The 25,169-nt window shown below is 49.5% G+C and overlaps 1 protein-coding gene across 2 annotated transcripts in view; it reads left to right on the forward strand.

The window, feature by feature from the left end:
• LOC147624878 (uncharacterized) overlaps positions 1-25,169 on the forward strand; it is a 54,915-nt gene that overhangs the window by 14,310 nt on the left and 15,436 nt on the right. Inside the window, exons 2-5 of one of the 2 annotated variants that reach the window (XR_015268871.1) lie at positions 11,308-11,363; positions 11,451-11,620; positions 12,038-12,177; positions 12,370-12,477. Coding sequence is in view for 1 of the 2 variants with exons in the window: in XM_086818117.1 (XP_086674243.1) it covers positions 11,308-11,363; positions 11,451-11,620; positions 12,038-12,177 (366 nt within the window). In the remaining variant the exon portion in view is untranslated. The remainder of the gene's footprint in view (positions 1-11,307; positions 11,364-11,450; positions 11,621-12,037; positions 12,178-12,369; positions 12,478-25,169) is intronic. The other variant, XM_086818117.1, reaches the window with a different exon arrangement.

Here is a 25,169-nt window from a genome sequence, read left to right on the forward strand (position 1 = left end):
GGTGAAGGGACATGGGGAGATGCCAGTAAAAGGGGAGGATCAGGTCCTGGACATTGAGTCTTGTCCGCCTCGGGACTTCAATGAGTGTGAACTTGGAAGCGGTCATAATTTATAAGTGACTTTTGGACGCTCAAACTTTAATGAAGTGGGAACGCACTCACTTATAAATATTGGCTAAGTCCTAAGGGCTATTTGAGCCTAGATTGGGTAATACTTACCACCTGTTCACATGCCACACAACTATGTCAGTAGACAGTTTCACACGCACGGTTCACGGGCGGGCGTCCCCTTACCCGGAACTACACATTGGTCAAGCAAGCATGAAAACAGCATGCAATTGCAAGCAAGCACATAAAGATGCTATGCAATGCAGCATTGGTATGGACAATCCCCCTTCATGAGACTATACCAAAATAGACGTGCTCCAGGCAAGTACACGTGGTACCAGACCCAATGGAACACCAATCCACCAAGCATTTCCGGGCATGTACACGGAGACACAAGTCCCAACGGAAAGCCAAGTCTACAGTATCACATGAGTGGCATCAATCCTTGGCATAAACAACTGCCATGGACACCAGTCCAATGTACATACATGATAAGAAAGCACGCGTGGACCAATTGGGTGGCCAAATGGTGACACACATATATATCATTAATCGGTCCTTGCTTTATTTATAAGCTTTTAGCCATTATTAGTCCTAGGCTATTAATTATAAGCTCTTAGTCAATCTAGATCTCATCTTGCTAGCCCTTAGCCCACGTGTGAACTCGTTAGGTACCCACACCCAAGCTAAGCCTTAACCCTAATCTTGGGTTAACCCTTACCCTAATCCTAGGCTAGCACATGTCCCTAGTCTAGGGTGGGTCGGGTTGTAACATCTGAGCACCTATTGGGTTGCCAAACAGTCCCAAACATGCCATACTTTGCCACACACTGTCAGAATATGCAGTGGAAATGATAACCAAACTTGGGTAGACAAGAGCAAGTAGACTGCAGAAAATAGACAACACAAGAAACACAGAGAGATAGGTGTGTAAACTCTTCTCTATACACAAGATCCCGCAGAAAACTGAATGAGGAAGTGGTGGGGACATGGGGCCTATTTATATGCCCCATGTGAGCAGTCGGCCAGCACATTGAAGGGCCTCCACGATTGCACAAGCAGTCGGCCAGCAATGAAAAAGGTCCATGACTGCATACATCCAGTCGGCCAGCAATCCAAAAGCCCACGACTGATGTCTGGGCAGTCGGCCAGCCACAGGACTGCAGATGGGACAGTCGGCCAGCCCCTAAGTGCTCTTGCCAACCTCTGGCATCCCTCCACACCACTCGAAAAATGGAAAAAAATAGGAAAAAATACGGGGAGTGAGGAAAAATGATAAAACACCTTATACAGGGCGGGCACACCCACAAAACAGAGGCCCTGGTGTATAAATATAGACAGGAGATGACTTCTAACACCCCCTCTCAGCTCCTGGCTGTGAAACCAACCCAAGGGAGCTGGAGCGTCGCCTGAGCGTAGCCTGAGGTAGAGACTTCGTGAAGAGGTCCGCCGCATTGTCCTCCGTCGAACAATAAAGTAGCAAGATGTCACCAGCCAAGATCTTCTCACGTACAAAGTGATACTGTATCTCTATATACTTGGTCTGGGCATGGAAGACTGGGTTCCGAGCAATAGCTATACAACTCTGGTTATTGCACTGGATGACTGTGGGCTCCTTCTGTGGAAACCCAATCTCGCCTAGCAGCCTCCGCAGCCATACAACCTCACAAGCAGCACCACAAGCTGTAACTTGGTTGAACACAATGCTAATCAATACACTTAAATACACTAAGATTTGAAGGACACTTGCTCAAATACAAGAAGTAAATTGCTGAATTTGACAAGAGGCACACAATGAGCCGGAACGGCCGACCCCTCCCTTGAGTAAATTGTATTACTATTGGAGAAATTCAATACATACTTTCACGGGCATCCATTGCCAAATCCTCCATGCCAATGCATATGAAATTCAGCATTTAGAAAACAATGGTATGTCGATGTAGATCACCAAGGAGCTGCCTTGATGCCCGGCCCGACTTCAGTGCCCATATTCTCTACCATTGGCTCTATGTTCTACCAAGCAAGGTAGCAACATCTTCAAGAGCACATAGGACAAGAGAAATACTACACAGGGCGGCTAAACAAGGAGTCCTGCCCTTCTACTGAGTAAGTAATGACAATACATTGTCCAATTACCTTACCAGTCTTCATAGAAGTTGTTGCAAGCGGAAGCCTTCGCGTTGGAAGCTTTAGAAGTGTTGATATCTTCGATTTGCCGCAATCCTTCGCGACAAAAGTCTTCAAGAGGATGAAGGGAACATTGGGAAAGCTTCCCCTATGGTTTAACTTGAGAAAGGAAGGCTGAAATTAGGGTTTTCAGCAAAAAGACCAGAAATTACAGCAAAAATGAGAGCTGTTTTGCTGAATTTCAGTCATTAGGAGTGAGTAGGAGAGTGATTAGCACTTGGAAACACTCTTGGAAGCTTGGAAAACACCCTAGCAAGTTGGGTATGGCTATGGAGAGCTTGGAAATGAGAGAAATGGTGGAAAAACAGGGTTTTCAGCCTCCAAAAATCCTCATGAAGAGAAAACACGAATTTCTCTTAATAAGTAAGTGAATTGGGGTCCAATCAGGTGAAGGGACATGGGGAGATGCCCATTTATGAGTAAAAGGGGAGGATCAGGTCCTGGACATTGAGTCTTGTCCGCCTCGGGACTTCAGTGAGTGTGAACTTGGAAGAGGTCATAATTTATAAGTGACTTTTGGGCGCCCAAACTTTAATGAAGTGGGAACGCACTCACTCACAAATATTGGCTAAGTCCTAAGGGCTATTTGAGCCTAGATTGGGTAATCCTTACCACCTGTTCACATGCCACACAACCATGTCAGCAGACAGTTTCACACGCACGGTTCACGGGCGGGCGTCCCCTTACCCGGAACTACACATAGGTCATGCAGGCATGAAAACAGCATGCAATTTCATTTGCAGGCAAGCACATAAAGATGCTATGCAATGCAGCATTGGCATGAGCAATTTCCGTTTATGAAACCATATAAGACCAGGCGTTTCCAGGCAAGTATATGTGATACCAGACCCACCAGTGGAAAGCCAATCCTCCAGGCGTTTCCGGGCATGTACACAAAGGCACAAGTCCCAGCGGAAAGCCAAGTCCTCCAGATATTCCGGGCATGATAACATCAAGTCCCAGCGGAATATCATATCCAACTATACAGCATGACACGTGTCAATCACCTGCATAGGCATATTCCATAAGCCATGGACACTAATCCAATATGTACATAGTGTGAAAGCAAGAGTGAATCATTCGGGTGGGCAAATGGTGACATTCCCTCCCGCTAGATAACCCTCTTTGATCACATATGAGGCATGTGCATGACCAGCCATCAAATCAGCCCAAATAATGGCAAAATCAGCATCCGTATGATACAAATCACGCATGGTAGACAAGTCCCCATGAGAGGCAACCGAGATAGCTGCTACATACGGCTTTCGTGACAATGCATCGGCCACTACATTCTTCTTTCCTGGGGTGTGCAAGATCTGAAAATGAAACATAGAGAGGAAATTGGCCATCCTCATATGCTTCTCTGACAACTTAGTTTGAGTAAGAAGATATCTCAAACTTTGGTGATCTGTCTTCACAGTGAAATCAGCCCCAAGAAGGTAATGTTTCCATATAGTAAGTGCATGAATTACAGCTAAGAGCTCTTTCTCATAAATGCCAAGAGATAGCTCTGCATCATGCAATCTACGACTCTCATAAGCCACGGCATGTCCCTCTTGATTAAGGACAGCCCCTATGCAATTTCTAGATGCATCACATTCCACGCAAAAAGGCTTTTGCAAATCCGGAACGATCAACACTGGACCATGAGTAGTTGCATCTTTCAATTTGAGGAATGCATCTCTCTCTACATTAGTCCATTTGAACACGGCCTTCTTCTTTGTCAAATCATGCAAAGGAGAAGCAATCCATGCAAAGTGCCGAATGAACCTGTGGTAGTAAGAGTATAATCCAAGAAAACTACGGATCTCATGCACCGAACTCAATTCGGGCCAATTCCGAATTGCATCAATCTTTGCAGGATCCATCCGCACTCCATCTTCGGACACAATATGTCCAAGATAATGTATCTCTGACAAGAAGAACTCACTCTTCTTTGCATTTATGAAGAGTTTATGCTTATGGAGCTCTTCAAAAACAATAGCCAAATGAGCTTTATGCTCTTCTTCGGTCTTCGAGAAGACTAGGATGTCATCAAAGAAGACACCTGTAAATTTCCTGTACCCACGGAATATGCGATCCATCATTCTATTGAATGTAGCCGGGGCATTTGTAAGACCAAAAGGCATAACAAGATACTCATAAAGCCCAAATGCTGTCCTGAAAGCAGTTTTGTGTACATCCTGAGGCACTACACGCACTTGATGATGTTGAGATCAATTCGGCTAAAGCATGCCGATCCATCCAACTTGTCAAGGATGTCGTCTATGCGTGGAATCGGAAACCGATTCTTGATGGTAAGCTTATTCAAAGCTCTATAATCCACACACATACGAAAGGATCCATCCTTCTTTTGAACTAAGAGGACGGGTGAACAATATGGAGAAGAGCTTGGCTGAACCAAACCCTTCTCAAGAAGCTCATTTACTTGCTTCATGATCTCCTCTTTTTGGGATGCACTTACACGATAGGCTGGCCTATTAGGTGGTGAGCTACCCGGCACAAGATCAATACGATGATCTTCCGGTCGTACAGGTGGTAACTCATTTGGTAACTCATCAGCAAAACAATCATTGTGCTCTTGCAAAAATTTCAGCCTATCATTACTAAGAGTGTTTACATGTACATTATTTTTCTCAACATGATCTTGTACAAAAATCAAGTACGCAAAAACACTCTTTTTCATTACTTTCTTAATTTGTACATGAGATACAAGGGGAATGGTATCACCCTCTTCACCAGCATCAATTACATGTTCTCGGCCTTTATGTATGAAGGTGATCCTGTTAGTCTTGTAAGCCTTGCACGGATCAATACGTGTATGCCAAGGCTTTCCAAGCAATACATCACAGCCATTCAAAGGCGCCATAAGAAAATCCTCATGATCCACATAGCCTTGAATGTGTATGCGCAACTTGCCAAAAATAGGCATGACCTGCACTTCTCTACCAACAAAGGCAGCCCCTGCTTCAATTTGAGGACCCATGTCCTCCACTTCAATACCCAAAGCAGCTGCCATCTGAGTGGATATGAAATTTTCAAATGCTCAATCATCAAACATGAACAAAGCGGGCTGATCCTTGAGTTGTCCCCAAGCTTTGCATACAACCCTATCTTTGCTATCATGTGAAGTGTTGCCCTGCACATCGGGAACCATATGCACATTAGGCTTCTGTACGTTAGCATTTTCAGCTTTGTTCTTCTTATTTGGGCATGCTTTTGCCATGTGCTCAGTGCTGCCACAAGTAAAGCATTTGCCTTCACGCATATATTGCTCCTTCTTCTCAGCACTAAGACCAAAGTTTGCCGGCTTATAAGGGCGCTTTTTAGCAAACTTATTTTCAACTTTTGGACCTGATTTGGCTTGGTTTTGGTCCCTTTTAGGTGGTTGTCCATCATTTTGCAGGTTTTGGACAGCCCTCTCTTTGCCTTGAAATGAGGGTTTAGCCTTATTGGATCGACTCAATTTGAGTTCCAATTGCTCGGTGGCGGTGGCGGCTGCGATTAATTGGTGTAAGGTATGACCAGGATACATTTGTAATCCTGCTTTGTACACGGGTTGCAATCCCGATTGAAACCTTCTCTTCCTTTCCGCCTCGGTGACATGCATAAATGGAGACACCTCCAAGAGCACTTTCCAAAACTTTTGTACATATGCATTTACCGATTCGCTCTCATTTTGCTTTACCCAATCCCACTTCATTGTTATCTCATTCAATGCATTGGGAGGCAAGAATTGAGCATAAAACCTCTCCTTGAACTCTTCCCATGATCTAACGGGATTCGGTGAGAGCTTCTCCGTGAGCCACCAATGGGCAGCTGTGCCTTTCATGAACATGCTTACATGCCGGATCATGGATTTCTGAGTGAAATCCTCATCACTGAAAGCAATATCAAACCGGGCAATAAAAGCAAGTGCCTTTGATGCATCATACTCTCCATGATATGTGTCAAACTTCACAGATTTGTCTCCGGCTTTGAAGTCACGAGACTTTGATGCATGTGTGTGCATCTCAACATGTTTTCCCCCATGTTTGTCCATTGGGACAACTCCTGTGACTGGCATCATTTTTGGACCAAAAGGTGATGCATAAGGCATAGATACATGTGCCCTGTAAGCATGAGGCATGGCTGGCCCCTCAACATGCATTGATACATTTTCAGCCATAGCTTCTCCCTCACGAGCACACTCGGAGGCATGAGTGGCATGAGAGATACGCGGAATACCTGCACCAACAGAAAATTGTAGCCCATGTTGCATGTGTTGTGCATGTACATTTTCAGCCGGCAATGGCAAACATACATTTTGACCACTGCCATAAACATTGTATCCTTCACGGGCTACATGAGGTATTCCTGCATGGCGTGAAGTCACCGATTGTTCCTCTCCCATCGCATGGAGGTTCATCCTCTTAGACATAACTTCTTGTTCGGGCACTTGTGGGGATTCCAAGACATGTGGGATGGTTGCCTTTTCTGCATAGGCATCCTCGGTACGAGCCAAGTATGCACGTGCTGCATCCCTCGGTTGCATGTGCAACTCTTGAGCAATCATTGCCATTGCATGATCCATATAAGATTCAGCTTTCTTGGTCTTCAAACGGTCATGTACCAATGGATCCTCGCGGCGATAGAGATTCAATTCTTCTTGTTGTGCTTGGAGAAGAGCCTGCATACGAGTAAGTTCAGCCCTCAAGACTATGGACTCTTCTTCTTGCATCTTCTCTTTGCCACGGGACGGCTGTCCCACATATTCATGTTCCCTATCGTGCACCACATGAGTTTGCTCATCCTGTAAAGCATTGGAGGCATGCATTTCATTGTCCTTGCCTCTTGTATTAGCATCTCCAACATTCATTGTATGGCTGTCCATAATGTTCTAAGTGTAGAGATAGCTAGTGTTCACGGTGATCGTCTCTCACGATAGAAGCGAAAGAGAACCGTATGCTCTGATACCAATGTAACTTGGTTGAACACAATGCTAATCAATACACTTAAATACACTAAGATTTGAAGGACACTTGCTCAAATACAAGAAGTAAATTGCTGAATTTGACAAGAGGCACACAATGAGCCGGAACGGCCGACTCCTCCCTCGAGTAAATTGTATTACTATTGGAGAAATTCAATACATAGTTTCACGGGCATCCATTGCCAAATCCTCCATGCCAATGCATATGAAATTCAGCATTTAGAAAACAATGGTATGTCGATGTAGATCACCAAGGAGCTGCCTTGATGCCCGGCCCGACTTCAGTGCCCATATTCTCTACCATTGGCTCTATGTTCTACCAAGCAAGGTAGCAACATCTTCAAGAGCACATAGGACAAGAGAAATACTACACAGGGCGGCTAAACAAGGAGTCCTGCCCTTCTACTGAGTAAGTAATGACAATACATTGTCCAATTACCTTACCAGTCTTCATAGAAGTTGTTGCAAGCGGCGGAAGCCTTCGCGTTGGAAGCTTTAGAAGTGTTGATATCTTCGATTTGCCGCAATCCTTCGCGACAAAAGTCTTCAAGAGGATGAAGGGAACATTGGGAAAGCTTCCCCTATGGTTCAACTTGAGAAAGGAAGGCTGAAATTAGGGTTTTCAGCAAAAAGACCAGAAATTACAGCAAAAATGAGAGCTGTTTTTGCTGAATTTCAGTCATTAGGAGTGAGTAGGAGAGTGATTAGCACTTGGAAACACTCTTGGAAGCTTGGAAAACACCCTAGCAAGTTGGGTATGGCTATGGAGAGCTTGGAAATGAGAGAAATGGTGGAAAAACAGAGTTTTCAGCCTCCAAAAATCCTCATGAAGAGAAAACACGAATTTCTCTTAATAAGTAAGTGAATTGGGGTCCAATCAGGTGAAGGGACATGGGGAGATGCCCATTTATGAGTAAAAGGGGAGGATCAGGTCTTGGACATTGAGTCTTGTCCGCCTCGGGACTTCAGTGAGTGTGAACTTGGAAGAGGTCATAATTTATAAGTGACTTTTGGGCGCCCAAACTTTAATGAAGTGGGAACGCACTCGCTTATAAATATTGGCTAAGTCCTAAGGGCTATTTGAGCCTAGATTGGGTAATACTTACCACCTGTTCACATGCCACACAACCATGTCAGCAGACAGTTTCACACGCACGGTTCACGGGCGGGCGTCCCCTTACCCGGAACTACACATAGGTCATGCAGGCATGAAAACAGCATGCAATTTCATTTGCAGGCAAGCACATAAAGATGCTATGCACAGCATTGGCATGAGCAATTTCCGTTCATGAAACCATATAAGACCAGGCGTTTCCAGGCAAGTATATGTGATACCAGACCCAGTGGAAAGCCAATCCTCCAGGCGTTTCCGGGCATGTACACAAAGGCACAAGTCCCAGCGGAAAGCCAAGTCCTCCAGATATTCCGGGCATGATAACATCAAGTCCCAGCGGAATATCATATCCAACTATACAGCATGACACGTGTCAATCACCTGCATAGGCATATTCCATAAGCCATGGACACTAATCCAATATGTACATAGTGTGAAAGCAAGAGTGAACCATTCGGGTGGCCAAATGGTGACACAAGCAGTCCGGTACTTTGCCTCTGTCGAAGAAAGGACAATAGTTGGCTGCCTCTTGCTGCTCCAAGAAACTGCTCATGAGCCGAGGGTAAAACTGTATCCTGAAGTAGATCTCCTCGTATCTAGATCTCCTCCCCAATCTGAGTCACTCCAACCTTGGAGCCTGACTCCATTCCCTCCTGTGTAAAAGAGTCCCAGATCCTTCGTACTCTGCAGATACCGCAAGATTCGCAATCCTACGTCCCAATGAGTCTTCAATGGCGTCTGCATAAAAGAGCTCAACAGTTTCCCTTTGCCCTTGTTGTTATTCCGGCCTTTCGACCGTTGGCTAGTTAAGGCCTCCGAACCTCCGCTGTGAGGAGGGTTCGTGAAACGTTCCTCCTGGTCGAAGACCATTGGCACAAGCTCCTCCCAGGTTATGGTGCTGAACCTGCCACTCGTAAAATCAACGAGGAATAGAAAGCAGAATACTGAGCAGGCAAGTGGGAAAGCAAAGTGATGGCCATGTCTTCAGGTGATATCTCTTTCCCAGCTTGTAGGACTTCCTGCTGAAGGGCCTGCAGCTTGTTAATGTGTTCCCGCATCGTCGAAGACTTTGCAGGGTTCATAACCCGCATTTGCACTTCCAAGGAGATCCGTTTCATGGTTGTTACCCTGATATACAAAGAAGCCAAGTGCTCCCATATGCCTCTCACCAGCGTCATGTGCTTTACATGATTGATCACTTGTGGTGTGCAGTTGAGGAAAATAAACGACCGGACCCTGGCATTGACACGATCCCACGTGGGCCTGTGCCTCTCGGTCCTTCCTTGTCGACAGTAACTCCCCTTTCTCTGCTTCCGGCCGTGGAATCCTGATGATGATAAAATCAGCAAGGTCATATGACTCCAACACTGACTCCATCATGACCTTCCAGATGCCGTAATTGGACCCGTCCAAGTGACGATCCACTGGGAACGTGGGGAGAGTCGGAATCTTCACGTGCTTCTCAGCCATCTCTAGTAAATCTGCCATCGCGGGGAGAAAACTGAAAGGGTGGGTGGGTGGGAAAAAAAAATGTAAAACCTGCAAGTGGCTGTCCAGCACCTTTGGCCTGCCTTTCTCTTGCACCTTCTCTTCCCGTACAGTCCGAAACAGTCCACCAATCAGCCTAACGCTCCCCCTCTTGCTCAGAAAAACTCCCAAGATCTATCACGAGCCTAGGGCTCTGATACCATGTCAGAATATGCAGCGGAAATGATAACCAAACTTGGGTAGACAAGAGCAAGTAGATTGCAGAAAATAGACAGCACAAGAAACACAGAGAGATAGGTGTGTAAACTTTTCTCTATACACAAGATCCCGCAGCAGAAAAATGAATGAGGAAGTGGTGGGGGCATGGGGCCTATTTATATGCCCCATGTGAGCAGTCGGCCAGCCACAGGACTGCAGATGGGACAGTCGGCCAGCCCCTAAGTGCTCTTGCCAACCTCTGCCATCCCTCCACACCACTGGAAAAATGGAAAAAAATAGGGAAAAATACGGGGAGTGAGGAAAAATGATAAAACACCTTATACAGGGCGGGCACACCCACAACAGAGGCCCTGGTGTATAAATATAGACAGGAGATGACTTCTAACACACACTTTGCCTAGAGGGTGGTCGCAAGTAGGAAGCATGTCCACATGGCACTCACCTGGGCGATGCACGTGCTTTTTGAGTTATGTTGCTCTCTTCTCTTGCTATCTCTTAAAACTCTATCATATAGGCACAACATCTCTAGGCATAGAGGGAGATCTAGAAAGGCTCGAAGTGAACAATTATACATGTTGGGACAAATGACATGATGGGTAGTATCTTTGAGAGATACTAGGCCTCGTTTAATTGATTTCCGGAATTGTTCCTTTGGGAAAGGCTTCCTTTCTTCCGCCTTCTTGACTTGAGGAAAATCTTGATTTCTACCAGACTCGGAACCACCGAGCAAGTTTTCATACCGCAGTAAATATATGGAGGTGTTGCTCATTTGTGGTAGTCCATCAATACACATTCATCATGCAGAACGGCGTGTAACCCAATAATAAAAACAAAAACTGACACTAATATACTAGTAGCAAGAAAAATTTATGAGGCAAACTCTATGAATGAGAGAGCGGGCTCAGGAGGAAGAGAGGGGCAGTTTGGGAAGCGAGGGATTTGAAGACCTCAAACTTACCTTTGTTAGTCTAGATTTTTGCATGTTAGCACTTGCAATGTTAGCACTTGCAATGCAAGGCACATGGTGCAACTGACCACATAATTCAAAGGAGGCTCTTCCATGTGAGTTTAATTTTAATTGCTGTTTTGAGTCACGGGTGTGATACTTTGATTGAAGTTTTTCCAATGTAATAGGTTTATATATGCTTTATAGTCAAACGGATAGGGTATGCTAGTGTATGCCTCTTTGCTAAATTCTCTTCTAAGTTCTGTTTTTTCAGATGAGGATTTGATATTGGACCTATTACTCTCTCATTTATCTGTTGGTGACATGCTGGTACAAATCTTACCTAGCCATCTACCAACCCACTTTTTCTACTTGAAAGTCAAAAGTTGAAAGAGACTTGAATCTTTTTTTGGTCAGGATGATGAAGAGAAGGCTCTCATTTATATTTCATTGTTCAAAGCCCTGCTTGTTGGAGGCCAGGGCTTTAGTGGGAAGCGAATGGATGAAACTTCACCAACAAAGAAGAAAAATACAAGAACCTTTCTGAAGAGAATTGTTGTGGCAAGGAAAATTACCTGTGGACGAAGGTAAGGTTAGATATCTGAGCAGAAGTGGCTTAACAACCTAAAAGTCAACTGAGTTTATGAGTTCTCCAAGTAAGGTATCATGTATCTTTGATATGCAGGCTAGTGTAGTATTTTTACTGCAAGTCTGACAGGTAGGTTACATTCCAAGCAGGATTTATTTGATGATATTTTGAAGGTGTCATGGATGAAAATTGAATTTAATTTGTGTAACCTTACAATTTTCAGATTTTTCAACATTTAGTGCACATGAACTTGTGTGGAATTATGAGGATCTTTCAAGCTTTTTTTAAAGCTTATATCTACCCAATTTTTGAGTGCCACTTCCTTGATTTACAGATTTTCATTTTAGAACATTCTTTTGCCCAAAGCTGCATCTCCAAAGTTTCACAAATGAAACCTTTATTTTGTCTTTTGTAGGTCAAAAGGTGGTCAAACAATTCTAGAGGAGCTGGCAAATAAACTAAATGTACCCTGTGAGCTAGCTGAGTGGTTGAAGTCTGGTGAAGTAACAAAGAAACCACCAGAGAATGTGGTGCTCAGTGATCAGGCTCTGATTGGTCAGTTGATCATTTAAAAATTGCTTTATTTAATGTTTTTGGATTCAGGTTTGACAGAATGCATACTTGATTCAAGTGTTTTTTTGAAATGCTTAAAGAGTTAATGTGATGCAAATTTAAATTGGGTTGCATTTGACTTTCTTGCTCCTCTACTTGAAAAGGCACAACTTTCTTGCTCCTCTACTTGAAAAGGCACAACTTTCAGTGGAGGAGGTTACAACCCTTAAAAAAAAATTGATGAGTTCACTACAAGCACGGTTGTTGTATGCCTGGGGAGAAATGCATATTACACACTATATGGTAAATTCTCATTGCTCCATGGTTACATTTCAACTCCATGTTTTGAGCTAATTGCACAGCAATAGCTAGTGTCTCACAACAAAGGCTATGGACATCCCATTAAATTTGGTGGTCTAAACCATGAAGGAATGTGCCTAACCGGTTCTTATCAGACTTCTGTAACTGTATATCACACGGTTGGAAAAAGTGAGGAGACAATAAAGGCCTCCTCAAGTCATGGCTTATGAGGAGGAAAGTGGGGGGCTAGCCCTTCAGGTCTCTCAGCTTAGCATTTTGACAGTACCAGTCCCAACCCCATCTACTGATCATTGGACTCTGGGCTCGTGCCAGAGATGGGAGTTTTTTAGTAGCATTGCAGCCTGGCACATATGGAGAGCTCGATGGAGTGAAGCCATCGAGGGTACCCACAGTCCGCGCAGAGTCCATCAGGAGCATTTGGCTCGACATCATTCATACCCTCTGCGGTTAGTGGGGGAAGTTGTAGGGTGGCTCTGACCGCATGCGGAAGCGGCGGGAAGCTGTCTTGAGGCTCTGGCAGCTTGGCCCTTTCTTACAGATAGAGGTGGTGATCCCACTTGGCATTACAAACCACTTGTGGGGTTATCCCCCCCACCCTTGACTTCCCCCCTGTATGAGATAGCCTTCTCCTCATAGAGTGGCTAGCCAGAGGAGAAGTGCATCTTTCTCCACCTTTTGATTCTTCGATCCTTGCCCCGTACATGGAGGCGAGTTTGTATCTAGCCATTCGTGGTTGTATTTAGCTCTTCGTGGCTGTTTTTTTGTTAACTAATAGAAGTATCTTTCTCGCAGAAAAATAAAATAAAATAAAGGCCGCCTCAAACTTGAACCAATGGTAGGTAGTAATGCGGGAAAAACCATCCGTGTTTCTACTTACCCTGACAAGAGGCAAGCATGACTTTTTTTTGTATCCGTCCTATTGACAACAGTAAAACAAGCATTGAATGCAACCAAGAACTTAAAGCATTAGCATCTTTCTCACTGTCATACTACTAAATTGGATCTTCTTTGGAAGTGCATGTGATGACGATGTTGAGGTTTGCCGAGTTTGTTGAAGAATGGCCACAAATTCTTGGCGGCAGTGTGTATCCAATTCCTGTTGTTGAGCCTCGTTCCCTTGTTGTCGTTGATCTACCAAGGCTTGTTGACAGTCTTCTTCCGCATGGCAAGAAGCCTTGGCTTCACGTTGATGCTTAGCTGCAGGATTAGCCCTCAAGGTCTCAAGTTCTATCACTCTTCCATGGGTGGTGTTCCTCCCCCCCACCACGCCCCCCGCCGCCGCCGCCCCCCCCCCCCCCCCCCCCCCCGCGGCAGCCTGGAAAAGAGACTTGTATTAAGTACTATAAACAAAGGGAGATTCAAACCAAACAAGGGGAAATCTCAACCAATCAGGTGGCTTGTGTTGCCAACATACAAAGCCAACATACAAAAGGGAGATTTCAAGACAGCTTCATTTTTTTTCACCCGCTCGCTGAAGCTCCCGCCCCCCCCCTAGCTCTGCGCACCTTCGTTCCCCCCCCCCCTTTTGCCGCTGCGCCCCCCCCCTCTCCTACCTCGCTGCTGCGCCGCCCCCCCCTTCTCGCCTGTTTCGCCCCCTCCCCTCTGCGCCATTGCGCCTCCCCCCCCCGCTGCTGCCTGCTCGCCATCCCCCCCCGCTTCCGCCTGTTCCCCCCCCCCGCTTCCGCCTGCTCGCCATCCCCCCCCCGCTTCCACCTGCTCGCCATCCCCCCCCCGCTTCCGCCTGCTGACCCCCCCGCCGCCTCGATCTCATCTCGCCCGCCTCCATTCAGCAGCGCCCCCCCCCCTCTCCTTCTCACGTTCGCCGCCCCCCCCCCTTCCCTCCTCTGTCGCGCTGCCTTCCCCCCCTTGGGGGTTTGTGGTTTTTTTTCCTCTTCGTCATCCGTCTTCCGCCTCTTGGTGTGCAGCCCGCTTCTTGCTGGGGTTTTTCGCTTTCGCCTCGCCTTCGCTTGAGCTTCAGACTCTGATGGAGACTCCTCCCGCCTCGCCTCAGAGGGACTCTTCCGCAGCCCCCTCGCCCGCCCCCGAGGTCATCCCCATCAGGCTTTCTCTTTCGCCGGAAGAGGAAGCGAGCCTCACCGCAGAGGTGGAACGCCTTCAGGCTCACTCCACCATCTGCCGTATAGTCGGCACTCGCCCCAGCAGAGGGGAGATCAGGGATCTACTTCAGGCTCGCCTTCTTGCAGATGTGGGCAAGATCCTTGATGTACAGCTCTTGGGCCGGGGACATTATCAGATCGAGTTCGAGGCTGCCCAGAGCGTTGCCAAGGTCCTTGCCATGAGTCCTCTGGATATCAGGGGTGCTCGGGCTTTCTTCAGGCCTTGGCAGCATGGATTTGACCCAGCTGCGGCGGAGCAGGGAGAGCGCCTCTTCCATATTACAGTTTGTTTCCCTGGTCTCCGCCGGGAGTATCTTCCGCTCCTCTCCAGGCTCGGAGCATTGGTGGGCTCGGTTCTTGAGACGGGCCCCTCAGCAGCTTCAGTGGTGGCCAGAGCAGCTGGGCTACCTTCGGTCAGAGTGTTGGTATCTGACATCTCCTCCCTTCCTAAGGTCATTCAGCTACCTAGGATAGGGGGGGGGTGGATTGATCAGAGAGTGGAGTTCTCGGGGCTCCCGAACCAGTGCTTCATTTGCAGGCAGGTCGGTCATTTGGCCAAGGCCTGCCCTCGCAGGAGACCTCGGCCCTCACCACAGCAGCAGGCCACGGATGGCCCGCCCACAGATTCGGCTCGGCAGGCTGCCTCAGGGACACCTGCTCAGGCCACAGAGACCTCGGAGTGGCAGCCTGGACAGGGGCGCCGTCGAGGGAGACAGCCACAGCAGCACGCCCCGATACCGCTGCAGCAGCAGCAACAGTCTCAGCCTCACTGGGTTCCCGTGAGGAACAGATTTGCTCCCCTTCAGGAGGAGACCCCTGCAGCGACCGAGGACCAGGAGATGCCAGCTCCCCCTCCTTCACCTCCCCCACACCCATCCCCTCCCACCGCCTCGCTTCCACCTTCGCCTCCTCCCGTCCCCGCTCCGGCCTCGGCAGCGGCTCCCTCTCCTCCTCCCTCTCCTCCCCCTCCTCCCCCTCCGCCCGCCTCGCCTTCCCGGGAGGTTCTGGCAGCTCCCTGGCGCTCACCTGCAGTCCGGAGGGCGCTGAGCACTGACCTCGCTCGAGCATCACAGAGGAGACCTATGCCGATTAGGGCCTCACGGATTTCATCTATCCGCAGTCGGCTGAGTCGTCTCGGCATTCGACAGCGCTCGGCGGCGTTTGATTATACCTTTACACGGCTTTTTGGAGCAGAGGGCCCCCATGAGCCATCACCCATCCGAGTGCATGTAGTGATACCCCCGGCCCGCGGGGAGGAGGCACTAGACTCAGCGGTGGCCTTCTCGTTCCCTCTATGTGGACCTTGTGATCGGGAGTGGACTCTAGAGCTCGCTCTCAGCACGTTGAAGACTCAGGCAGTTGAGTTTTCTCACCACATGAGCGACTTGGAGGTTACAGATGTGCTAGGCCGACTTTGGGAGTTGGCTCATTTTGTCTTGGATCCCGAGGGAGTGGATACATCCGGGATTCGGCATTTGGTCGTGCGCATAGTTGCAGATTTGGCACGCGACCCAGGATATGTGAGTATTCACGAGGTTACTATGTCCGAGCAGGAGGCAGTCGTCATGGGTCACAGCCACTGGCGCCTGATCCGGGATACTTGCAGTACACCGGGTGGGCAGACTCGCAGCCGTTCGGATGGGGACTACTCTCCATCCAAGCCGCTTGCGAAGGCCCGCCGCACGGCTGAGACAGCCTCCACCTCAGTAGGACATCCATGAGGATCATCTCATGGAATGTACAGGGCCTTGGCGGAGCACACTTTATACGCTATCGAGGCTGCTTGAGGCAGGAGCTACAGAGATGCCTGGTTGGTGGCAGCATTGACATTCTGATGATGCAGGAGCATCACTTGGGTGAGAGCAGGATCCGGAGATATGGTTCGGTGATGCCTGGTAGATGGGATACTTTCTGGTCTGCAGGGTTTGGTCCTTTGGGAGGACAGGGAGGAGTATGCATGGTTATTGCAGATGCATGGCGGCAGGCCATTGTGGATCGAGGGATCATTGTGCCTGGTAGAGCACAGTATGTCATTCTGAGGATGCATGATGAGCTATTGGGTGTGCTCAACATCTATGCGCCCAATCATGCTAGTGCCAGAGCAGAGTTCTGGACTCAGGTTACAGATGCATTGCTAGAGGCCGCACATTGGTGTGTTGGGGGAGACTTCAACATGCTTGAGGACCCGGCAGATAGGGTGGGAGGCAGTCATGTTACAGTGCACGGCACGGAGCTTGCAGCTTGGGACCGGTTTTGTATGACATTGAGGATCACTGATGCATGGCAGCATGGGGCTTTCTCCCGGTCTCAGGACAGTCTTAGTTTCTCTCGGTCGGATCGCCGGCAGGGAGGGACTAATCTATCTCGGATTGATCGCTTTTATGTGGGCGATTGGTTGGGGGAGCGAGGGGGCTCCGTCGGCATTCTTGCTGGCACCTCATTTTCAGATCATGCGCCAGTTATACTGACTTTGGAGGAGGGGACACGGGAGCCCAGCTTGCAGTTGAGGATCCCAGAGAGGGTACTTGCAGACCCCAGTCTCGCTGAGGACATTGAGAGGATCTGGCATGATAGTCAGTGCTCTGACCAGGATGCAGCGGGCCAGTGTGCCCAGGGACTCATTGATCTTAGCTCTTTTCTTCACGCTGCAGCTTTGACACGACTGGGAGAGATTCGCGAGCGGGAGCAACGGCTGAGACGCAGCCTTGCTTCGCTACAGCGCCTTCAGGAGCAGCAGCCTGCATGTGAGTGGGTGGCGTCCCAGCTGAGCCAGGCACGCCAGGAGGTTAGAGAGGCAGAGGAGCAGAGACATGAGTTTTATTATCGTCGTCAGGCCTCTCAGTGGACGCAGCTTGGTGATCGAGTGACTGGGGAGTTTTTTGAGATCACTGGACCCCGTCATGCGCGAGCAGGGGTTCGCCAGCTTGGTAGACCGGATGGATCGATAGCTACTGAGCTCGGGGAGATCAGAGCCATTGCCACTGCTTTTTATCGTGACTTGCTTTCAGCGGAGCCAGCCACTGAGGATCGAGATGTATGCAGACAGACAATGTGGGCCCATGTGCAGAGGAGGGTCACAGACCATATGCGCACAGTTCTAGGTGCGCCTCTGTCAGAGATTGAGCTTGCCGAGGCCTTGAGGGTCCTGCCGCGACATAGTTGCCCAGGGGAGGACGGACTGACGCCGGCCTTTTTTATGCGCTATTGGGACCTTTTGGGGCCAGGCCTCCGCAGGGGCTTTCAGCATGTTTTGGACACTGGGGTGATGCCGCAGAGCTTTTCAGAGGGCTTGATCTATCTTATCCCCAAGGGGGAGGGAGTATCGGATGACATTCGGCATTGGAGGCCTATTACGATCCTCAATACTGTATACAAGGTCTTGGCAAAGGCCTTGAGTTTGAGGATCCAGCCCTTCCTGGGGGAGTTGATTCATGCTACTCAGACAGGATTTGTCAAGGAGCGCAGTATCCTTGACAACATCTTTACTTTTTGGGAGGCGACGGCCCGAGCTAGGTTTCTTGGCGAGGACTTGGTCGTGATGCTTCTCGATTTTGAGAAGGCATACGATAGAGTTGATTGGGGATTCTTAGAGGGCACTATGCTGCGCCTGGGCTTTGAGCCAGGATGGATCAGAGGGGTGGCAGCTTTGTATTCCACAGCTCGCAGCCAGGTGCTGATTGCAGGAGGTCGGGGGCCGAGTTTTGAGCTGACCAGATCAGTCCGTCAGGGGTGTCCTCTCGCCCCTTTCCTTTTTCTCTTCTTTGCGGAGGCTATGAGTATGTATTTGACGGCAGAGGAGGTTGGTTTGAGAGGACTTCAGCTCCCAGTCCGGGGGGAGGATTTGCTTGATGCAGAGTTTGCAGACGACACGGGCTTATTTTTGCATGGCCAAGAGGCCAATCTTATTCGGGCAGAGCAGTCGCTCCAGGTTTTTAGTGCAGCTTCGGGAGCATTGATCAATTGGCGCAAGACAGTGGCCTTTTGGATCAGTAGTGCTCCCACTCCGGCATGGAGTCCGGACCCCGGTTTTAGATGGATTCCTTCCGGCACAGCAGTGCGGTATTTGGGATGCCAGATTGGCCTCGATTTGTCACCCGAGCAGCAGATTGCCCCGCTTCTTCTGAGCATTCGGAAGAAGCTATTGTATTGGAGTACAGCTCGACTATCCTTGGCTGGGAGGGTGGTGGTGGCAAATCAGGTGCTGTTAGCGACTATGTGGTACATTACGTCTTGCTGGATTTTCTCGAGCTCTTGCATCAGCCAGGTACAGAGGCTGATCAGGAACTTTCTGTGGTCTGGGCGGGACGGTCAGCCAGCCCGGGCAAAGGTTGCATGGGCAGTTATTACACTTCCGTTGGCTCAGGGCGGTTTGGGCATTATAGATCCAGTCGATCAGAGTAGAGCCTTATTGGGGAAGCTTATTGTTCGGGGGTTGCTTCCAGGCGCTGAGCCTTGGAAAGAGCTCCTCTTGCAGCGACTGCAGGCCCGGGCGCCTCCTGCAGGGGGTACTTGGGCACCAGAGATTCGCTGGATTTTCATAGAGATGAGGAGGACAGGCCTCAGTAGAGGATGGGAGGACAGATTTGCTTTGAGTATCCTGCGAGCTTGGGAGCTACTGAGACCGGGGCTCTCTCAGCGGCCTCCGTCTTGTGTTGAGGAGCGGGCCAGGCAGCCGCTCATCTGGAGCCCAGCGGTTCGTACAGAGCAGGGTCATATGCTGGGTTCTCGGCCTCGTCTAGCCTGGGGACCTTTAGCGGCAGGCCCAGCTCGTAGTTTTGGAGACTGGCAGGCTTTCTGCAGTCTACCAGAGGAGACCCAGGTGGAGAGGCTGAGTCACTTCAGAGGGGGGTTGATTATGAGGGATGATATTCGGGAGGCACTTACAGAGGAGTGGTTCACACCTCTCGAGCCAGTGGCCCCACGGTGGATGGGTGCCTTCACACAGTTGGAGATCCTGATTGCTGTCAGAGCTAGCACTGAGGATGGCAGATGCCTCTATTATGAGATTCAGGATGAGGGCCGACTCCAGAGAGTGGAGGTGGAGTCGCCTTTGGTTGCAGAGTGCACCTTTCAGAGGATTCGGGTAGTGGCTGCCGCTTCTCGGAAGTGGCATATTGACCCCGACCCTGCTGACGTGCTCCCGGATTGGCGCATATGGGCATATGCAGCGCGCCCCTTGGCCCGGCTGCAGTGGGACCCCGGAGAGTACGAGTGGCATGATCCTTATGCATCCCTTGAGGCCACAGAGATCACATTTTTCCAGTATACTGTTCGGCTGGGACGGCATATCTTGACGGCGAGGAGGACGGTTTCTCCAGCGGCATCGGGGCATTGGCGATTGCAGGGACTATCACAGGAGTTCCTGGAGGATTTCTGGGCTCGGCTCTGGGCTAGTCGACAGGCCCGCAGGATCTCGGCTTTTCAGTGGCTGGTCGCCCACAGGGGCTCAGCAGTTGGCACTTGGCTTGTTTACAGCGGTCTCCCGGCGGCCTGCGTCCGATGCGGCCACCCTATGGAGACACAGCGACATTGCCTTTGGGACTGCCCTCAGGCTCAGCAGATTTGGCTGCGGATGCTGCGTATTCTGGCCCCCCTCTCTCCAGAGGGTATGTTTACGTGGGGTGCCGCTGCTTGGTCGACTTCGTCAGGGCCTGCTATGGGCTATGAGATGGAGCAGGGCAGTCAGGCCATCAGCTTTATTAGGGGCCAGCCTCGCCTGGTTCCGGCACCGGATTACTCGTCCGCCAGCTGGACACAGGAGAGGGATTTACGATGGGAGCTCCTCAGCAGCCTCACCATCTGGTTCACCTGGAGGGCCCGGTGCTTCACGGCCTTTGAGGGGAGATTGGAGCCACCAGCAGAGACTGTTCGAGGGATTTGGCAGGAGTTGATCCACACCCCGCGAGGTCAGTACGACCGCATCCGGGGAGACTCGGATGAGGCGATCTTACGGCGCCAGGCCTTTCATACCACTTGGCGCTGCGGCCCGTTCTACACCCTACACACGGGATCCCCCCGTTGGCACTACAGGCCTCCTGTTTGGCTCTTCCCCCCCCCCATTGTATGATTTAGCCGTTCAGTCCTTTAGACTGATTTTTGTATTTTGCAGCACCTAGGGAGAGTCTCCCGGGCTGCCATGATGTATTCACTGCTCTTCTCTCTGTTAGGAGCAGGAGAGATCTCTTTTGTAGCCCTACGGGCGTTTTTTACATAACTAATGAAAGGATCTTTTCTCGGAAAAAAAAAAAAAAGGGAGATTTCAAACCAAACGAGGGGGAAATCTCAACCAATCAGGTGGCTTGTGTTGCCAACAAGGTCCCATATGAGAAGCAATGATGCCATGATTCTACTCTCTCATATATTGGCTGCACTTTCTCTCCTTAACCCTCGTTCTTGGATTCTTCCCCCCATTTGCAGCTCTGCTCTTAAGTGCAGACATGAGGTTCGGGATCCAAGGAGATTGTGGATGCTTCTCATGTTCCCTCTGAAGCACAACAATCTGCGCCTGATAGCTCTCTCCCTGTCCAGGGCTTCTTGTTTCTTGGCCAAAGCAACCCTATGATTATATTGGCTGGTTACAACTTACATGCGAGCTTTTGAGCTCCGCTTGAACGTCGCCCCACCCCACCCCACCCCACCCGCCCCCCCGCGGCCCCCCTTGTTTTTTCTTGCTGCTTTCCTTTGCCCCCTTAGCTTGTCCCGCCATTTTTAGAGCGCCCCCCCCCCCCCCCCTCCTTTTTCCATCGTCCTTTTGTTTCCTTGCCTCACTCCTTTTCTCCCCTCCTGTGCAAGTTGGTGTTTTCAAGATCTTTGTGGTTTTTGATCTATTCAGCAAGCTTCGGCCTATTATGGTCTTCGCCCTCAAGAGGACTCCATGGTAGTCGCTCCGTCATCCCCGATCGAGGCCACCGTTGCTTGCATTTCCTTTTCCGAAGCGGATCCTCAAGATTCTCGCCACGACTGTTGCCTCACTTGAGGCCTCCACCTTGGTTTGCAAAATTGTTGGTAGCCGCCCTGGGCGCAGGTAGCTTAGGGATCTTTTACAGGCGACCCTTATTGGTGAACCTGCAAAGATCACTGATATTCACCCTCTGGATTGTGGATACTACCAGGTGGAGTTCGACTCACCCTTGGCGTCAGATCGAGTCATGCAGCTGAGCCCCCTTGCATTGCGTATGGCGCATGCCTTCTTTGCACGGTGGCAGCACGGCTTCGATCCAGCGTCTGACCCTCTAGCTAGCATTTCGGGCTTCCTAGTGACAGTTTGTTTTCGAGGCCTCAAGAAGGAGTACCTTCCTCTTCTCCCGGTGATTGGTGGTGCCATCGAGAGACCGATGGAGTCCGCTCCCACTGCTGCCTCTGCCCGCACATCTGCGTAGCCTCGTCGGAGTCTGTGCTGCATTGTATATCCATTCCTAGCCTCAGGGGCGACCCCATTTAGCAGCGCATGGAGTATTCAAGCCTTCCAAGTCAATGTTTCATTTGCAAGCACATGGGTCATTTAGCCAGAGCTTGCACTCAGTTGTAGTCCAGGAGACCGCCTCCGGTGGGTCCCCCCCCCGTTTCTTGTGCTGATCCTCACCAGGGGGTAGGGAGAGAGGCAGGCCCTCAGGCACCGGAGCACCAAGCCCGCCTATAGATGACCAAACTGCTGGCGAGTGGTGGATGGTTGGCCCCTGCCTGGGCCGCCCGACGACCACCAGAGCCGAGCGCCGTTGCCACGCGCGCTAGGTTGGCAGAGCTCAGTAGGATTCGTTTCTGTCAGAGAATTGCTATGAGCATTTATCGCAACATTTTCCCGTTGGTGACGTGCCCTGTCTAGTCTTGGAGCAGGCGCCACTAGTTTGGCGGTCGATCCCTTGTCGAGATCCCCCCCCGACCCCCAGTGTTCTATGAGGCCGGCCAGCCTCTCCGAGCCCCCGGTGGGTCCTTCTGTCACCATTTGGTCCCTTCACTAGTCTTGATCAATGTTTCAGACATTGGGCGGAACCAAGATGTGAACGGGGATCTTTCCATAGAAGAAAGCTGGAGCTTTCACCGACAAAATTTGGCTTGAAAGATGGGTTTTGAGAAAAAGCAGCATGAATTTCATTCATCCAAGTGGCTTATAAGGTTCATGGGTTAGTGTGTTCACACACCATTAACACTAGGGTTGACATATTATTACCATGGGTGGACAAAAAGGAGGTGCCTATTTCAAAACTTGAGCTACAAGTTGAGAAAAAGCACCGAGTTGATATTTTGGGCAAAAGTCCAACTATTTTTGGTGAAAAAAGGGAAAAGCAAGGCAAATATGGCCAATCGAGTTTATTAGCATGCGCTTATTTCATGAGCAATCGGAGCAGATCCTCTCTGGCCCTTTTGGCAATCAAACAGGAGCATCCAGTCGACGATACTCTCTCTCTCTCTCTCTCTCTCTCTCTCTCTCTCTCTCTCTCTCCAGTCGAACAGGAGATCCAAGCGGCAGTACTTTTCTCTCTCTCTCTCTCTGGAGGCCGGATTGGAGCTGCAATCGGGCAGCTCCCTTTCTCCTGCCCTGCTACTCTGGTCGTACAGCACACAGCCTTGCCCCACTTACTTGCGCAGGCTGTACACAGGGTACGGCAGCTGCTTCTCCTCTTCTTGCACAGGCCGTACCGAAAAGTTTCTGCTGTACAGCATTCCAGCCCATTCATACTCTGGTGATACAGAGAGTACAGCAGCGGTACAGCATACTCTTTCTAGGGAGCAGGCCATACAGGTGCTAAGAACAGCCCGTGTGCAGCAGCTGTACAGGGGTACAGCATTGGATCACACGTGTGGAGCCCAGGGGCTAGTTTGGGGCTTGTTTCAGGGGCTGCTCCTTTGTTTGGTGGCTGTCAGTTTTTTGGAGCTGAATTGTTTCTCTAAAGAATTTGTGGAAAGATCTGGTGTCGTTCACACCCGCACCTTGGTTATTGTAAAAGCTTCTATCTGAATAAAGAAGTTCCTAAGGGGGGCCGGCTGTTCTAGCTTAGTGCGGTGTTATTGTATTGTATATTGTTCTTCCGCTGTCTTTTCATGCTCTGAATTTGGTATTTGAAGTGTTGGTATGTGAAGTGTTTGGTCTGGTATATGGTTCCGAGACCCCCCTATTCGCGACACCCTTCCCCGCAGCCTTCTTCTTTGATGGATCTCTCACAGCAGCACCACTCCTCGGCCTCTCCACCCCACCGCCCTCCCTTGCCGCCTCCCCCACCTCCCCCTTGAATGAGTGCACAAAGCGGAAGCAAACAAGCACTAGAGTGTGCTGAGAGAGAGTGCAAGAGATGAAGCAACTATGCTGAATATACTGAAGTGATACAATCCCAAGCAAGAGACATGAATAGTCTCATAAGTGAGGGAAGCAAAAGGAAGACTAGACTATGAGAAAAAAGGGAGGCAAGCCCACCTATTTATAGGTAAGAAGGGCTGGCCGACTAGACACCTGAAATAGGCCAACTGGACATGGGGCAGCTGGCCGACTAGGCACCCGACCTGGGAAAAATGCCAGAAAAATATACAAAAATAGGGTGGCCAGCCCACAACCAAGGGCCATGAAAAGGGACCAAAAGGGGACTCCAATGATGAGCAGAATTTGGGGATGAATGTGCTAACACCCCCTCTCAGCACCAGATGTTGAACATACTCCGAGAAGCCGAAGATGAGGAGCCAAGGAAGCCTGAGAAACCGGCTTGGTGAACAAATCTACTGCATTCTCCGTTGAAGGACAATACTCCAAATGCAAATCTCCAGCAAGAATCCGTTCACGAACATAGTGATACTGTATCTCAATGTGTTTCGTAGTACGAGCATGAAACATAGGGTTCTTGGCGATGGCGATGCAACTCTGATTGTCACACCAAAGAAGAGTAGATCCGGTAGGAGGAAAGCCAAGCTCCCCCAATAATCTCCGGAACCAAATCGTCTCACATGCAGCATAACAAACTGCACGATACTCCGCCTCTGTAGAGGAAAGCGCCACAGTAGGCTGCTTTTTATTGCTTCATGAAATGGCTCCAGACCCAAGTGAAAAAACACAACCGGTGGTCGAACACTAAGTATCTGGATCTCCAGCCCAATCTGAATCAGACCATCCAAGAAGAGTCCATCCTTGGCCATAGAAGATGCCAAAGTCCAGAGTACCATGCAAGTACCGAAGAACTCTGAGAGCACACCGCCAATGTTGCTGACGGGGTTTGGATGAGAAAGAACTCAATAAGCTGATTGCGAAACAAACGTCCAATTGGGAGTAGGTCAACCAAACCAAACAACCGACGAGAACCTGATACTGTCCCTTATCAATCCCTAGAGAAGCATCAAGAAGAGAAAGCTTCTCACTAGTATCCATAGGAGAAGATATTGATCTGCATCCAGTCATCTGAAATCTGCCAAGTATCTCCCATGTGTACTTGTGCTGAGAGAAGAAAATGCCCTTAGGGGTCTGCCAAATCTCAAAGCCAAGAAAATAATGCAAAAGGCCAAGATCCGTCATCTCACATGCAGCATAACAAACTGCACGATACTCCGCCTCTGTAGAGGAAAGCGCCACAGTAGGCT

Source organism: Cibotium barometz, chromosome 24 (genome assembly GCF_041138505.1).
Source record: "Cibotium barometz isolate CiBa-2024 chromosome 24, ASM4113850v1, whole genome shotgun sequence".
In the NCBI taxonomy this organism is placed as follows: domain Eukaryota; kingdom Viridiplantae; phylum Streptophyta; class Polypodiopsida; order Cyatheales; family Cibotiaceae; genus Cibotium; species Cibotium barometz.